General features: G+C 44.3%; 1 protein-coding gene across 1 annotated transcript in view; it reads left to right on the top strand.

Annotated features, from left to right (window-relative positions):
* The window catches only part of Pitpnm3 (PITPNM family member 3), a 95,224-nt gene that overhangs the window by 30,002 nt on the left and 48,418 nt on the right, over nucleotides 1-16,804 (top strand). The window contains exon 5 of the mRNA XM_050162877.1: nucleotides 3,378-3,485. Within this exon, the coding sequence (XP_050018834.1) occupies nucleotides 3,378-3,485 (108 nt within the window). The remainder of the gene's footprint in view (nucleotides 1-3,377; nucleotides 3,486-16,804) is intronic.

Raw genomic sequence — 16,804 nt, forward strand, 5'->3', positions numbered from 1 at the left:
GAGAGAGAGAGAGAGAGAGAAAGAGAGAGCGCGCGCTCAGGAGTGCAGAACTGAGGGGGGTGGGGGATTTGGGAATGCATAAGACTGCCAGTGATCAGGAAGAGGAGGGGCAAAGGGCAGGAAAGCCTCCCAAATGGAGTGAGGACCCTAAACAGGAGACAAGATCCTGCAGAAGAAAAGGAACTCCAAAGACATAAGAGAGATTAAGGAGGCTCTTCCACTCAGAGAAAAGGAGAGACCCAGAGGAAGGGGAGGAGGGCAGATACTGGGGTGTGGTAGGACAAGGGAGAGACAGTGAGGACATCCTGAGAGAATACAGGGAGTCTAAGAGAAACAGAGGCAAATTCAAGGACCCTAAGAGGTACAGGCTCTCACGGGAAGAAAACCCTTGAGAACCCATCTTTGTGTGTGTGTGTGGGGGGGGTCACGACGACAGGGACTGGAACCACGCAGGAGGGATCATGCTGAGTTTGTGAGAGAAAGAGGTGTTTGATGGAAAACCAGACAAGAGACCAAAGGCGAAGGGAGTTGAGCCACACAGGGAGAGAGAGAGACAGAGAGAAAAAGCCCTGATGCACAGAAGTCTGCATGCTCAGAGCTATGGAGCCCTGGCAGACCCCAAGGGCTCTGGCAGTCTCACAAAAACCTCTGGGATAGAATCTCCTGCATTGTAGGAAGGACTCATCAGTATGTACTGAGCACCTACCTGGCACCCCGCTCTCTGGTCTTCCCAGAGTTCTTTATGGTGGTGTCCTTCACATCACTGACTTCCTGTGGGACAGAGGTCATATCCTACACACACAGTATGTGCTTAGGAGTCTTTTTGCTGTAGGATAGTTGTTGGAATGGGCAAAGAAATACCCACTTGCTTGGGTAATCAACAGAGCCAAGAGACAGAATTAAGGCGTGTGCCACTATGCCTGGCTTTAACCTCATCGTGGTTCTGCTTCTTCAAGGATGATGGTACCCTGTATTTTTGCACAGTGTTTTAGCTTGTGTAGTTCTTCCAAGTTTATTGTATCATTTGTTCCTGTGGCAGCTTGCTAGAAGAGTAGGAGAGCTATTGGTTTTATTGCTGTTTGAGGGACAAGAAAACAGACCAAAGTGTGTGTGTGTGTGTGTGTGTGTGTGTGTGCAAAAGGAAAGTTCACAGCTTGTACAATGGGCACCAGAAGTTGGTTCAGAGACTTGCCAAGTATTTGATGCCACTTACAGGTGTGAACTTGTCTCAAGAAGGACCACACCTGACTGAGGAAGCTGTCCAGGTGTGTGGGGGCAACCAATACAGGATGTCCAGGACAGGATATCAGGAGGGTAGACTGTTAGGGCAGGGCTTTCTTTATCCTTTTTTGTGCATCATGTTCTCACTATGTAGTCTAGGTTGGCCCCAAACCTAATGGTCCTCCTACCACAGCCTCCCAAGTGCTGGGATTACAGTTGTATGCCACAGTGGCAGGCTGAGGGACATCTTAGTTTACTCAAGTGCCCAATGTATCTGGTTTTGAATCCAGGTGCTAGGCAGAACCTTTGAACAAGGATTATTTAACTTCTGTTTTCTTCAGTTTCCTGGTCTACAAAATAAAGATAGTAATCATTGTTCCTTGTTGTTGTTGTGTGTGAGAGAGATTTTGTGTGGTGTTTGTGGGGTGCATTCGCTTGTTGCTGTGGGATTTTCATGTGTATGTGTATGTGGAGAGAGGCTGGGTGTCTGTTTTGATGACTCTCCAATATACCTGAAATTTGACTTGGCAAAGCTGTCTGATTAATCAGCTTCAGGACCCACCTGTCTTTGTCTCACAACTTCCAGCACTGGGGTTGGTTACAGGAATGTGAAGCAATTTTTTGTTTTTGTTTTTGGTTCTGATAATCTGAACTTGTCTTCATGCTTAGATAGCAAGACTTTACTGACAGAGCCATCCCTAGCCCTACGATTAGTCCCATTTGTATGAGAATTGAATTAGTTTCTTTTTGGTTTTGCTTTATGTGGTTTGAGAGAGGGTCTTGAATCCACGATATAACCAAAGCTGTCTTGAACTTCTGATCTCCTGCCTTCACCTCCTGAATGCTAGAATTGCAGGCATGCACCACCATGTTTACCTTATGAATTAATATTTGTAAATATGTATACCAGTATCACTAGTAAAAGTTTCATAATGACTGTTAAGTCAATCAAATAAATAACACAATAAGGCAGGAGGCATTTTCAGATATGAGATCCGGATTACTGAGCACTAGTGTGAGTCAGAACGCTGGACAGCTCCCGAAACTTTTGTCTGCCATATTGGTTGCTGGAGAAACCCTCTGCCAGAAAGGCAGCTATCAGCTTTTATTCTTTATGACCCGGAATTGGGGATTCTCCTCAACACCCTTGATTTCTGTGATGTGAAGGAATCCAAAAAGCTCTTCACCATGAGGGCTCATCTTGGGTGGGCGGTGACAGTGAGAAGTGTGTCTGTTCCCACTGGTGTGCTCTTATAGAAACATTCCTTCTCACGAGCAGGGATTGTGTCACAGGTGTGGTAGCGGACCCAGAGGCTTGTGTATGGTGTGGATGGAGGATAGGGCCCCACTGCTTCTTCCCAGAGTAATCATTAAGGATAGAGACAGAGACAGGGCTAGGGGAAGTGGAGCAGGAATGGAGACATTAGCAGGTTCCTGTAGTTGAGACGGAAGCTAAGGTCTCCATACAGCTCATACACCTTAGAACCAGAAGGCTTTCCCTCCCCTTACCTTAGAGTTACTCCAGCACCACTACAGATCCAACCAGCCCAAGCCTTGCTGGTGAGAGACTTGTCAGGAGGAGACAGGAGCACAATGGCTCTTATCTCTGGGCCTCCTCTGTGCACCGAGGCTCTGAAACCCCTCACCTCATCTGATCCTCCCCAGAACCCTGGTGAGGTGGACATTGCCTGTTTATTTTACTGTTGGGAAAATGGAGGTTCATAGAAGTCCAGTCACATTTCTGGAGGAAAACCATGGGCAAATCATGAGTTTTTGGTCTTTTCTTTCCAAGAAATGCTATTCTCAGTGCTAGGAGTGGATAACTGTCTCATTGCCACTTTCTTTTGCTATAGCACATGGGCCCTGCTGAGTCACAGTGTCATGGTTGCAGTGACAAATTCCTCAATAGTTAGTCCTGTGAGTGAAGATACTTTCAGTAGTTGAAGTCTTGGGTGGACGGCGAAGCTCAGTGGTAGAGCTCTTGTCTGCCATGTGCAAGGTCCTGGGCCTATCTCTAGCACTGAAGAAAAGAAGCCAAAAGCTTTTAAAATCTTTTTCAACTGTGGGTGAAATGAGTACCCCCTTAGACACCAGCTCTGTTAGGGCCAGCCATACCTGGCCCCGTTTGCTAACATCCATCTCTCCCCTTCCCTCAGAGGAGGTGGCTGAAGGTAAAAGCGCCATCCTTATTGGCATGAGCCAGTGGAGCTCCAATGACCTGGTGGAGCAGATTGAGACCATGGGGAAGCTGGAAGAGCATCAAGGTGAGCCTCTGCCTCTCCCAAGACTGGCTGTGCATGTGTGTCTTACAGAGGAGGGGTGGGGGTGGAGGCTGCCCCTTGTGCCTGGGACATATAAGACTCTTTGAGGGACCATATGTGGGGGCTGACTGGGGCAAAACAACCTCAGGGCACTTCAGAAGGACGCCTCTTCTGTCCTCAGAATAGCACTCGGGAGCCACGGGTAATCAAGGGCTATCTAGGTCAAACTGTTAGAGTTCTAGGTCTATGGGATTGAAATCATTTAGATAGATAGACTTCCAGGAACTAACCTGCTCACAAGACCTGCATGAGTCCCTTCCCAAGGGAGTAGTCACAGCCCAATCACTTCCTAGCAGGCTCCATCTTTAAGATACTCCATAGTCTCCATGCTATTACACCGGGAACTAAGCTCCCAGCATATGAACCTTAGGGAACAGACACATCCAATCCCTAACATCCATTTCATTTTTCCAATCCTTTCTCGGCCAAACCAAAACACTCGATGGTTTTAGTCTGGGCAAGCCAGAGTTGCTAAGTAGCCACAGCCAACCTAATCAGGAGTTGTCCAGAGAAGGTGGTGTTAGCCCAGCCCAAGAAAATGGCCATTGTGCTCCAGAATTCGCTCCTTTTCTTATCCCAAATCCCTTCTGTTTTGGATTAGAGCTTGTTCCATGCAGAAGTACCTATCCTGAGAGACAGGCAGGCTCAAGTTATTGTTTTCATTTTAAGAATGAAGAAGCTATGAGAAGCTGGGTCTGGGTCTTATTTAAAGTCCTTCTAGGCTGGGAGACTGTCTCTAAATTGGCCTTAGGGGCCAGATGAAGACTGGATCCTTCCTTGAATGTAACAGTAATCTAGGGGCCATTTAAAGAGTTCCATATTCTGGATCCCACTCTCCAGCCAGGCTTAGTAGCCACAAAAAGACAAACCCAGGTCTGTAGTCACTGCTCAGTTGGCCTTTCCTCCTCGCTTCCACCCCCACCTGTCTGCTAAGGCTCATGTGACTCAGACCCAGTGTGAGCTCAGCAGGGGTGAGGGAGAGGCAGTGCAAACGGTGAGGGTGGTGTGGTGGTGGGTGGGGGGAGTGGAAGGGGAAAGAAAACAGAAGGAAGGTTCATGGGTCAGGCAGAGCCTCTGAAGTATAAGGTCTGTACAGGAGCCTCCGTCCTGCCACATCTCAGGAGCTCTCCAAGTCTTGTTTTCTTCAGCTGCAGTGTGGGGGTACGAGTAACACGGGTGTGCGAATTATGAGATCATGCTTTCAGTAATGCAATCGGGTCATTATGATGATGAGTGAACCATCTTGCACTTCATCAATATGCGCCTGCCGGCTTCAAGCTTTCTGCCCTTCCATTCACGTCTCATCTGGGGGACCCCTTCATGGTAGTGCCTGGCTGATCGCCTTACCTCCAAATTTGCTGGCAACACCCTGTCTGCATGACTAAAAGACCCCTCGTCTCCACAGCTTCTGAATGCTGCTGACCTTTCACTGCCCCTTGAATTATCTTTTGCTTTCCGTCTTTTCTGTCCACCACCATTCCTATCACGCCACACAGACACTTCTTGGCCAGCCTAACGTCTGGACTTTGAGGGTGCTGGCTCTGGGGAGTGTGCACCTGTGTGCACGTGCTCCTGGGTTATGCTTCTTTTCTTTTAAACTGTGATCACATCTTGGTCTCTTGGTCACCCAGTTGTCTGCTCTGTACGTTTCTTCATGTCTTAGACCACGCACATGTCCCCAGAGAGACTGCTCTCTCTCTCTCTCTCTCTCTCTCTCTCTCTCTCTCTCTCTCTCTCTCTCTCTCTCTCTCTCTCTTTTTTTTTTTTTTTTTTTTTTTTTCTTTTTTTTTTTTTTTTTTTATTTTTGAGACAGGGTTTCTATGTGTTCCTTGCTTTCCTGGCCTCACTCTGTTAGACCAGGCTGTCTCAAACTCACAAAGATCCTTCTGCCTCTGCCTTCCAAGTCTAGTTGTTCTTGTTTTTCTTTCTCTGAACTGGGGGATTTCACTCACCTTGAATATTTTTATGCTAAACCTACAGTTCATGGTTTCTATTCCCCCTGGGTGGTATAAATTTAGACCCCACACCCATAAGTGGCACAGAGGGTGTTAATTACTCATGTGTGACTTTTTCTTTCTCACTGTCTGTGAATGTTTTTTTGGTTGCTGTCCCAAAGGAATGGTGTCTGACTCTCTCTGTGTGTATGTGGATGTGAATTTTTGTGTCTGTATGTATATATATGCATTTATATGTACATATATGTGTTTGTGTGTATGTTTATGTTGTGTGCATTTGTATATATGTATGTGTGTTTAAGTGTTTGCATGTATTTGTATTTGTGTGTATGTTGCATATATATGTGTGTGTTTAAGTATTATGTGTATATGTGTATTTGTGTGTCTATGTGTTTGTATGTATGTGTATATTGGGGTATGTGTGCGTATGTGTAAGTATTCTTTTATGGATATCACATTCCTTCAAGGCTCCACTTTAGTTCCTCACCATCCACAGACTGGGATCAAATCTCGAGTTGTACTTGTACTCAGCCCTTAGCCTGGGAGCCTCCATCTGTGGGATTCCAGGATCCCGGGTCCGGGTCTGCTCTGTGCAGATGTTATCTTCCTCTCCAGGACTCTTCTGGCTTTGTTTCTGTCCTTTGCCTGCCATTGCTCTTTATTGTAGGCCAGGCTACAGATTCACATTTGAGGTGATGTATATTTCACTAAAAAGAGATCTTAGGTGTGAGCCCTGTGCACTGTAGTTATTAGTTGATCATTACTTGTTCTATTTTAATTAGCATTTTAATTAGCATTTTTTATTGTTGTAAAATCTACATAGCATATTTTTTAAAATATGTTCAGTGTCTGGTTCAGCAGCATGACGTCACATTGCTGTCTGACTGTCCCCATGCAGCATTAGAACTTTGTTACCATTCCAGACTGACATGCTGTATTGAGCACCTGTCCTCACCCCTCAGCCCCTGACAGATAGCAGGCTGCTTCCCGTCTCTTCTCCAGGCCCCTCAGAAGTAAGATCATACGGTGTTTGTCTTTTTGTGGCTGGCTTTTTTATTAGCATAATACTTTTGAGATTCATCCATGTTGCAGTATGAATCAGGATTTTATTCCATTTTGTGACTGAACAATTTTCCACTGTATATACCCATTGTGTTAATCCATTCATCTGTTGATGGACATTCAGGTTTCTACCTATTGTGATTAATGCAGCTGTGAGCATTAGCGTACAAATACCCACCTTCTTTCTTGACTACATTCTTTTTTTTTTTTTTTTTTTTTTTTTTTTTTTTTTTTTTTTTTTTTTTGGTTTTTCGAGACAGGGTTTCTCTGTGGTTTTGGAGCCTGTCCTGGAACTAGCTCTTGTAGACCAGACTGGTCTCGAACTCACAGAGATCCACCTGCCTCTGCCTCCCAAGTGCTAGGATTAAAGGCGTGCGCCACCACCGCCCGGCTCGACTACATTCTTGTTGGAAGAAAATCAAACAATTAAAAACAAAGCCAAAATCTTCCTTCCTGGTCCCTTTCACCTTAGACCTCCTTGCTCTCCAACTGGCATAGTTCAGTGGCTCAAATTAGACATTAGTGTTGCAAATCACCTGTTTTTTTTTTTTTCAACTTAGCAGTAGCCTTGAAGAGCTTTTTCTATGGCAAACAGATTCATCCCATTCTTTTTGCCTGCAGTATTGTACAATAGATGCACCATCATTTACATAGACATTCTGTAGTGACAGATATTTTTCATTATGAGAAGAATGCTTAAAGCTTTATTTCATTTTTTAAAGTTATATATACCTGTGTATGCTGTGTGTGGTTAGATGCACATGAATGCAGGTGCCCACAGCAACCAGACAAGGGCATCAGGTCTCCTGGAGCTGGAGCTATAGGTGGTTGTGAGCTTCCTGACATGGATGCTGGGAACCAAACTCAGGTTCTCTGCAAGAGCAGTGTGCATTCTCAGCTACTGAACTCTCTCTCTCTATCTAGCCCCTCTTCTTAATTTATTATTGTTGTTGTTATTGTTATTATGAGTGTGTATGTTGAAACAGCATCTGGCTGTCCCAGAACTCAATATATAGACCAGGCTGACCTTGAACTCACAGAGATCTGCCTGCCTCTGCCTCCACAGTAACTACTTTCTTAAACACATTTTTTTACCCATCTTCTATTGGAATATTTATCTTTTGCTTATATGTCCTTACATGTTCTAGATGTATCTTATTTTCTGTTATCGAGTGAGTTACTTTTCTCAAGACCAAGACCCAAAGCATGACAGGAACCACCTTAAAGGAGAGAAGGTTATTTTGTCTCCCGATACAATCTATCCGGTCTGAGCAGGGACCACACCTTCCTGGGTCAAGAAACAGAGACGGGAACATGCCTGGACTCAGCTGGCTTTTTCCTTTTTTTTTTTCTTAACAGGTGTCTATGTGTGGTATGTGTGTCTACATGTTTATACGTGTGCATGCCACAAGTGTATGAGACCAGAGTTTGGCATTAGGAGCCTTTCTAAGTCATTTTCTACCTAGTGTATCGAGGCAGGGTTTCTTGGAGTTTACTCATCTGGTTCATCTGGCTAACCAGCTTGCTAGGGGCTGATATCACAGGCAGACTGCCACACCCACCCACATTTATGTGACTGCTGAGGGTCTGAACTCGTCGTCTGATAAAAGTGACGAAATGAACCATCACAGCTGCATATTTGAAATTTTGCTTCTTCAAAATCTTGTACCAGCACGAACAGTTTGTCAGCTGAGTCTTTTGGGTTTTTCATTGTGCCATATCATCTAAAAAACTTAGCAGTTATATTCTTGCCAATATTTACACTACTTATTTTTCTTTGTAAATTGCATCATATAGCTATCTTAGAAGTTTGCCTCCATATTTACTCCAGTCTCTGTAACAGGGCAACCCACTTAAGGGAGCAATTTATTTACTTTTATTTATGTGTTTGTGTGAATTGATCTGCACCACATGCATGCAAGTGCCTGTGGAGGCCAGCAGAGGACATCTGATTACTCAGAACTGGAGTTCCAGGTGGCTGTAAACTGCCATGTGGGTGCTGGGAACTGAACTCGGTTCCCCTGGAAGAGAGCAAGTGCTCTCAGTCACCGAGCCATCTCTCCAGCCCCAGTGATCCACTTTTAGTGCCAAAATCACAGTTCACAATAACAATACCACAAATCTGTACAACAGGTACCTGAGGTGTTTGTATCCCTAGGCCAGTACCTAGCAGATAAAATCACGGCAGGCTTTTGTTTGATTCTGATTGTGGTGATGTCACCCACTTCACAAGAAAGGACAGTCCTTACCTTACGGTTTCAGAAATTCCCACCATCAGGTTGAAAAAAAGAGAAAACTTTCTAAAAAATTATCTTTTCTAGTTTACCAACTGTTAGTATTCATTCTTCTCCATCATTCTCAATCCATTTTGTCAAAGATTTACCAATTTTGAAAAAAAAAAAAAAGTATGGTTCTTAGTTTTATTTTTAATCAGCTCTACTGCCAACTCTTTTTTTTCCTATTTAACTTATATAAATTGATATTGCTTTTATTTCATGACTTCCCCTCCTACTCTCCATGTGAGCCAGTTTACAGAGAACAGAAGACACTCACCAGTCTTTTCTGAGGCGTTGGGGCGGGGGTTACATTTTCAGTGGGAGATTAATTTTGCAAATATCTTTTGATGATTTTTTTTTCCTTAAAGGAGACTCCTCCATTGTACAAGTTTTGCTCACCACAAAACATGCATCCTGCCCACTGGTTCATCTCACAGGTCTGAATAAGGAATCTTCTCATTCAGTCATGCCCAAGGAGTTCAAAACCTCCGTTTTCTTCTTGATCTAATGAATACTCAGAACCATTTATAAAAATCTTGGTGAATGGATTATTTTTTATTGTCAATTTGAAATTTTCAGTACCTTGTGGCTAAAATGTTTGATTTTTAAGTATTATTTCTTCAAGGCCCTTTCTTGTTTATTGTATGTTTTTCCCTCTCTGAACATTCCTTACAGTTTTTGTGTTGTTTTTTGTTTTTTGAAAGACAGGGTCTCTCTGTAGCTCAGTCTTCCTGGAACTTGCTCTGTAGACCAGGCTGATCTCACAGAGACCCGTCTACCTCTGCTTCCCTAGTACTGGATTAAAGATGTGTTCACTAGAAGGCATCCATGATGTTTTTAAAAATAAATTTCCTCTGCGTGTAGGTTCTATTTTCTCTATCTTTTAGGTCAAATATATCAACCTTTCTCCTTTCAGTTTTTTAATGCCTTTGACTGGCATAACCAATTTTTTTTTTTTTACACATCCTTTTCCTGTATTTCTAAAAACTTGCATTTTTAAACACTTATTTGCATGTGTGCCTGTGTGTCGACCAGGAGACAGTTTCTGAAAGTCTAGTCTTTTCTTCTACCCTATGGGTTCTGGGGCTCAAACACAGGTCAGGCTTGGTGACCAGGGGCTGTACCCCCTGAACCATCTGGCCTGTCAACAAGTCCAGGTGTTTTCAAGCATGCCTTTGTTTTGCCTTTGAATGCAGTGTCAGTTACATCCAGATCTTTGTCAGTGGCTTTCTTGCCTGCTGTGTCTCTGGCGAGCAGTCGGAGGTAAATGTAATCCTCCTTCCTGGGTGGAGAGCCTGGGGTTTCTGTCCCTGAAGCTGTCAAAGCTCCAGTGTTCTCCTCTTTGCATTCTGCTCACACTTTCTGAGTGGAATTCACTGGCATTGTTTGTGCGCTGGCACCTGGATGTTCTCATCATGGCTGGGAAGTTTCCTTTTCATTGTTCCTTCAGTTCAAGTACATTTTTCCTGTTGGTCCTTCCAATGCTTATGCTGGGCTGATGCAAGAATTTTTGCAGTGGCATTTCAATTTCAAACTTGTCCTTATCCCTCACACCCCACCTTTTTTTTTTTTTTAATTTATTTTTTATTTTAAGAGAGGGTCTCACTATGTAGCTCTGGTTGCCCTGGAACTCCTTATATAAAACAGGCTAACCTTGAACTCACATGCATGCCTCGCCTCCCAAGTGCTGGGATTAAAGGGGTATGCCATTAATATCTGATTAACTTGTCTGTATTATTTCTTGGTCCTGTTTGGGTTCTGGGTGGTTTTCCTAAGCTCTAATCAGCAGCTAGTCCATTTTCTCTTCCTCAGCGCTTTCTGTCGGCATCTGTGGAGCTGGTTTCATTTCAGCAATCATCTTCCCACTTTCTTATGCTCCCATCCGGTTTTGGTTTTTACCTAACCCGGCATTACGTCATTGAGACCACAGGTTCATTCTATGTTTTCTGAAGTTCCCTTTTGCTCTACTAAATCTCCGAGTTTCCTGTTGATTGGAGATGGGCGAGAACAGACCACACACTCGAGGTGTGATCAATTAGCCACGGCTTGAAAACGAGATCACTGCACAGGGCAGTGGCTTTCTGAATCCATTAGCTCAGGAACGTGCAGCCCCTGCGAACCGCTGTCCAAGTGAAATACCTCTTGCCAAATTCTATTTTTAAGCCGAGGTATAATTCACGTGCCATAGAATTCACTCTTTCAAAGTGTTCATCCTGTGGTTTTTGTATGTTTGCGCATAGCCATTTACTGTTACCTACTTTCAGAACATTCTTTGTCCCCCCCAAAAGAAACCCCTTTCCGCTCGAGGATCACTGCGACCCTTGTCGATGGACTCCAGCAGACGTGGCCCTTTGTGTCTGACTTCTCTCCTGTTATGGCTTTCTGAGCCTCTCCTTTACTGGAGCACATATCAGTGCTCCATTGTCTCTTACGTTCCGTGTTACTCCATGGTGCAGAAACACCACACGCTTCCACTTTTTGGCTATTGTGAATAACTGATGTGTCTGTGCGTGCATGTGTGTGTATGTGTGTTAATGTGTGTACCCACATGTATGTGTGTATACATGCAATCAACCCTCTTGATACATACATAAGCGTTAGAATTTTTGTACAATATGGGAATTTTGTTTAACTTTTTGAAGAACTGGCAGCATCTTCCAGAGCAGGCGCCCCTTTCACATTCCCTCTGGTGACATGAAAGGGGCCTGGGTTTCCTGATCCTCCCTGATGCTCGATGCTCATATCCGCTGCCTTTTAGGTTATTGCCTCCTAGCGAGTGCTTTGGATTTTCATTTCCCTAATGGCTAGTTATGATAGCATCTTTCATGCGATTACTGGCAGTTGGCTTTCCTTTTGGAGAACTTTCCACTCAAATCCTTTGCCAGCTGGTTGTCTTTATTCTGTTGAGCCGTGAGGGCTCCAGATGCACCCCAACACTGGCACCTGACCAGATGCATGACGTACAAATGTTCTCTCCATCTTGTTGGTGGTTGTTTCATTTCCTTAACAGTGCCTTTTGAGGCCCAAAGATTTAAAATTTTCTTGAAGTTCGAATAATCCATTTTCATTGTCTGTGATTTTGGTCCCATAGCCAAGAAACTATTACCTAACCCAATAGCCTGACGATTTATATGCTTTTAGAATTTTATAGTTCCAGCTCTTATACTTAGGGTTTTAAAAAATTAATGCTCTCAGAGTTTGTTTTGTGCATGATATGAGATAGGAATTCAGCTTTATTCTTAACTGCTTTTCATTTTAAAGTCTTATGTGTATCTGTGCACATCTCTGTGTGAAGGAGGCTAGAGGCATCATATCCCCCGGAGGTGAAATTGCAGGTGGTCGTGAGCAGGTCCTCTGCAAGAGCAGCAAGCTCTCTTGACCCCTGAGCTGTCTCTCCAGCCCCTCAGCTATACTCTTTTATTTATTTATTAAAGATGTCTGCCTCCTCCCCTCCACCGCCTCCCATATCCCTCCCCCCCATATCCCTCCCCCCCCAATCAAGTCCCCCTCCCTCATCAGTCTGAAGAGCAGTCCGGGTTCCCTGTCTTGTGGGAAGTCCAAGGACCTCCCACCTCCTTCCAGGTCTAGTAAGGTGAGCATCCAAACTGCCTAGGCTCCCACAAAGCCAATACGTGCAGTAGGATCAAAACCCAGTGTCATTGATCTTGACTTCTCAGCAGTCCTCATTGTCTGCTATGTTCAGCGAGTCCGGTTTTATTCCATGCTTTTTCAGACCCAGTCCAGCTGGCCTTGTTGAGTTCCCGATAGATCATCCCCAATGTCTCAGTATGTGGGTGCACCCCTCGCGGTCCTGAGTTCCTTGCTCGTGCTCTCTCTCCTTCTGCTCCTGATTTGAACCTTGGGATTTCAGTCTGGTGTTCCAATTTGGGTCTCTGTCTCTGTCTGCTTTCATCGCCCGATGAAAGGTAATCTTCAGGAGGATGACTATATGTCTTTCTTAGGGTTCACCATCTTATTTAGCTTCTCTAGGATCACGAATTACAGGCTCAATGTCCTTTATTTATGGCTAGAAACCAAATATGAGTGAGTAGATCCCATGTTCCTCTTTTTGGGTCTGGCTTACCTCACTCAGGATAGTGTTTTCTATTTCCATCCATTTGCATGCAAAATTCAAGAAGTCATTGTTTTTTCCTGCTGAGTAGTACTCTAATATGTATATATTCCATACTTTCTTCATCCATTCTTCCGTTGAAGGGCATCTAGGTTGTTTCCAGGTTCTGGCTATTACAAACAATGCTGCTATGAACATAGTAGAGCATATACTTTTGTTGTATGATAAGGCATCTCTTGGGTATATTCCCAAGAGTGGTATTGCTGGGTCCAGGGGTAGGTTGATCCCGAATTTCCTGAGAAACAGCCACACTGCTTTCCAATCAGCTATACTCTTTAGCATATAGGTAATCAGTTGTCCCAGAACCATGTGTTGAAAAAAATTTTCGTCCTTATTGTCTTGCTTGGGTATCTTTGTTAAAGTCAGCTGGTCATAGGCATATGGATTTATTTCTAGATGTTCCATCTAGATGTGCCAGGGAGTTCTGTGTATTTACAATAAAACCAGAGGTAGGACAGCAAAAAATTTGTCTTTTCTTTTGCAAGATTTCTCTGACTGTTCTGGATTTTTATATGATTTTAGGGTCAGATTGCTCATTTCTGCAAAGGGACCAGCTGGGACTGGCTGACTCTGGAGATCAGCCTGGAGCCTTACTTTCATGGCATTATCAGTCCTAACACACCAATATGGAATGCCTTTACATTTACCTAGGTCTTCTTTGTTTATCTCTTTAAAACTAATGTGTCTGTGCATGTGCGTATGTGTATGTGAGAGTGTGATATGTGCCCAGGTATATGCACAGAGACTAGTAGTGGATATCCGGGGTCCTGCTCTATTCTCTTCTATTCTCCTGAGTCAGGGTCTTTACTGAACCTGGAGCTAGGCTGGTTGCTAGCAAGTGCAGCATCATCCTGTCTCTGCCTCCTGCAGCACATGTGGCCACACCCTACCTTCTACGTGTGTGCCAGGATTTGAAATCTGGTCCTTGTGCTTGCACAGCAAGTGCTCTTTCCTCCTGAGCCATCTCTTCAGCTCCTCTTCTCTAATTTCTTTCAACGATGTTTTATAGTTTTCATTGAACAAGTCTGAGCACTTGTTTCATTAAATTCACTCCTCAATATTTTCTTTTATTGTAACTGGAATTGTTCCTTAATTCCATTTTGACACTGTTTATTGCAAATCTGTGGCAATGCAACTGACCCTCTTTGTTGATCATGCATCCTGAAACCCTGAAAGATTTGTGTGTGTGTGTGTGTGTGTGTGTGTAAGAGCAAAGGGATTCCTTAGGATTTCCTATATATAAGATCATGTCACTTCCAAATAGAGATAGTTTTGCTTCTTTCTTTCTTTCTTTCTTTCTTTCTTTCTTTCTTTCTTTCTTTCTTTCTTTCTTTCTTTCCTTCCTTCCTTCCTTCCTTCCTTCTTTCTAGTCTGGTTACATTTTATTTCTCCTAGTCTAATTTCCCTGATCATGCCCTCGAGAGTAATGTTGTACAGAAGTGGAAAGAGCAGAATCTTGTCTCATTCCTGATTGCTTGGGGATGTTTTCAGTCTCTTACCATTACACATATTCATTGCAGTGATGTATTTATTTATGTGTAAACAGGTGTTTTGCAGCATGTATGTCTTTGTGCCACCTTCATGCCTGGTGCTAGCAGAGGTCAGAAGAAGGGGCGGGATCACCTGGAACTGGAGTTAGAATTGGTTTTGAGCCTCTTCGTGGATGTTGAGAATGAACACAGGTCATCTGCAAAAGCAGCAACTGCTCTTAACTGCCAAACCATCTCTTTGGGGGCTTTTGAATGTGTCCCTCATCTGTTCCCTCATATTTCTAACTTGTTGGGGATTATTATTTAGTTGAAGGTGTTGGGTCTTGCCAAATGCCTGTTTATTCTCATCTATTGAGATGCTTGTGTGTTTTTCCTCCTTTGTTCTGTCTCTTTGGTATAGTTGACTTTTATACATTGACTAACTTTTTGAGGTGCTTGACAGGTTCTTCCATGTTGTTAACCTCTTATAGTCAGGGTTCATATCTTCCAGAATCATATATTCTAATAGTCTATGAGCTATCCCTTAGGAGCCATTTATGGTCAGGGCTCTTTTCATTCCTAAACGATCGCCCCATCACTGATGGCAAAGAAGCAGTCGATGTTATGTATCCCTGATAAATTTCTCTGTCCCCATCTCTGCACTCTTTAGCTCTGCTCCCAGCTGTTCACCGCAACTTTAGATTCCATCCCTGCATCTAGACACATGGTTCCCAAAGAGTTGGGCCAATAGCATCAGCATCACTCGGGGACTTGTCAGAAATGCGAGGGCGGGATTCCCACCAGGGCGGGATTCCCACCCGATCATACAGAGCCAGCCCAATTCTAGAGGCGCTTAGGAGCCGTTTAGCTAGCCCTCTAAGGGATTCTGTTGTGTGTTAACTTAAAGAGTGATTAAGGATTATGATGCTGGACTGGTTCTGGGGATGCACAGCCCCATTTCCCTCCACTTGCCTTGCTGCAGCCTTTGAGTTTGGTAACTTTCTTGCACAGCCTTGGCTTTCCTTTCATGTTTAGCAACATTTGGCATTGTGTTCCACTTGTTTGTAGCTGCCTGTTAGCTGAGCTCTGAGTGATGGGAACTGTCTATTTAGCACAACCTGCTGCCATGTGATCACTAGAAAGGGCTAGGAGATGCTACAGGATGAGTAAACAGCTCCTGATTTATTCTTTTTGCATATTTTCGTCTTCTCAAGGTGTCCTCTTCCTCAGATGTCCACCTTTTCTCACACACAGGGACAGGTGTTTTTGCTTGGCACACACAGGGGTCAGGGAAGGCTCATTTCACTGCCTCATCCACTGTGGATGGATGCCCAACTTCTTGCAGAATTCGGGGCCTCTGGTGTTTCCTCCTGAGCCTGCTGTGTTCTCTGAGCTTCCTCCACATGCCCCAGACCTCACCCTGCAGAGCTGAGCCTAGGCCCTCCTCTGGACTGAGCTGGCTTTCTGGGCACTTAAGGCTCCACACCGAGAGGGGTCCACAGTCCATGTCATGCTCTACTGTCGCCATCTTGAAATCCTTAACGGTTTTGAATAAGGTGATTTAATTTTCCATTTTGCCCTGGCTCCTGCCAACTCTGTAGCCATCCCCAGCTCTGTCCTTCAGTACTCTCTGCCTTCTATCATTTTTGGGGAGGGGGAGGGGGAGTGCTTATGCACAGTTTTGTTTTTCAGAAGACATTTCTTCTTATTTTCCTTGGCTGCTGGAGATTCAGATGGAAGTAATTTATGTTCTTTGTAGAGATTCGGGGCAGAGGAAAAAGTCTGGGTCATGCAATCAATTTACTGTCTTCCTTCTCCACTTCTGTGATGTTCCTAAAATAGGAGAGCAGTAACATTGGCTGCTGTGGTAGTGGGAACTGAGTCATTGCTACCTGCAGGATGGAGCATAAAACTCCCATCCTGGCAGGCATGGCCATCCTTGTTCCCCAAAGTCGTCATTTCCCAGGGCTAGTGAGTTCTCTATTACTACAAGGAATTTAGCATCCTTGAGCAGCTACCATGAAGGACATTAAAAAGAGGGGACATCAAACTATTGCTAAGGCCTGAGATACCAACATCATCTCTGATGGTCTCGGCATTCCTCTGCTCCCCTCCAATCACTCTGTTTCTAGTTCACTAGAGAGGATCAGGGGTAAGCTTGTCGATGCTCGCTCAGATCCACCTGGAGCAGCTCCACCTTCATCCTTCCCTGCTCCATCTCTAGTTCTTACTATCCAGGGCTCCAGGAAGCTCCCCCGAGATCCCATCCTCCCGTCCTGTCTGTCCTGCCCAGCACAGCTCATCTGTCCCTCACTTGCCTATCTGTGCACAGTTGTGTCTTTCTGGGTTTGCATTTTCCTTCCACAGC

This window comes from Alexandromys fortis, unplaced genomic scaffold, assembly GCF_014885135.2.
Source record: "Alexandromys fortis isolate MF-2015 unplaced genomic scaffold, M_Fortis_MF-2015_v1.1 scaffold_84, whole genome shotgun sequence".
In the NCBI taxonomy this organism is placed as follows: Eukaryota; Metazoa; Chordata; class Mammalia; order Rodentia; family Cricetidae; genus Alexandromys; species Alexandromys fortis.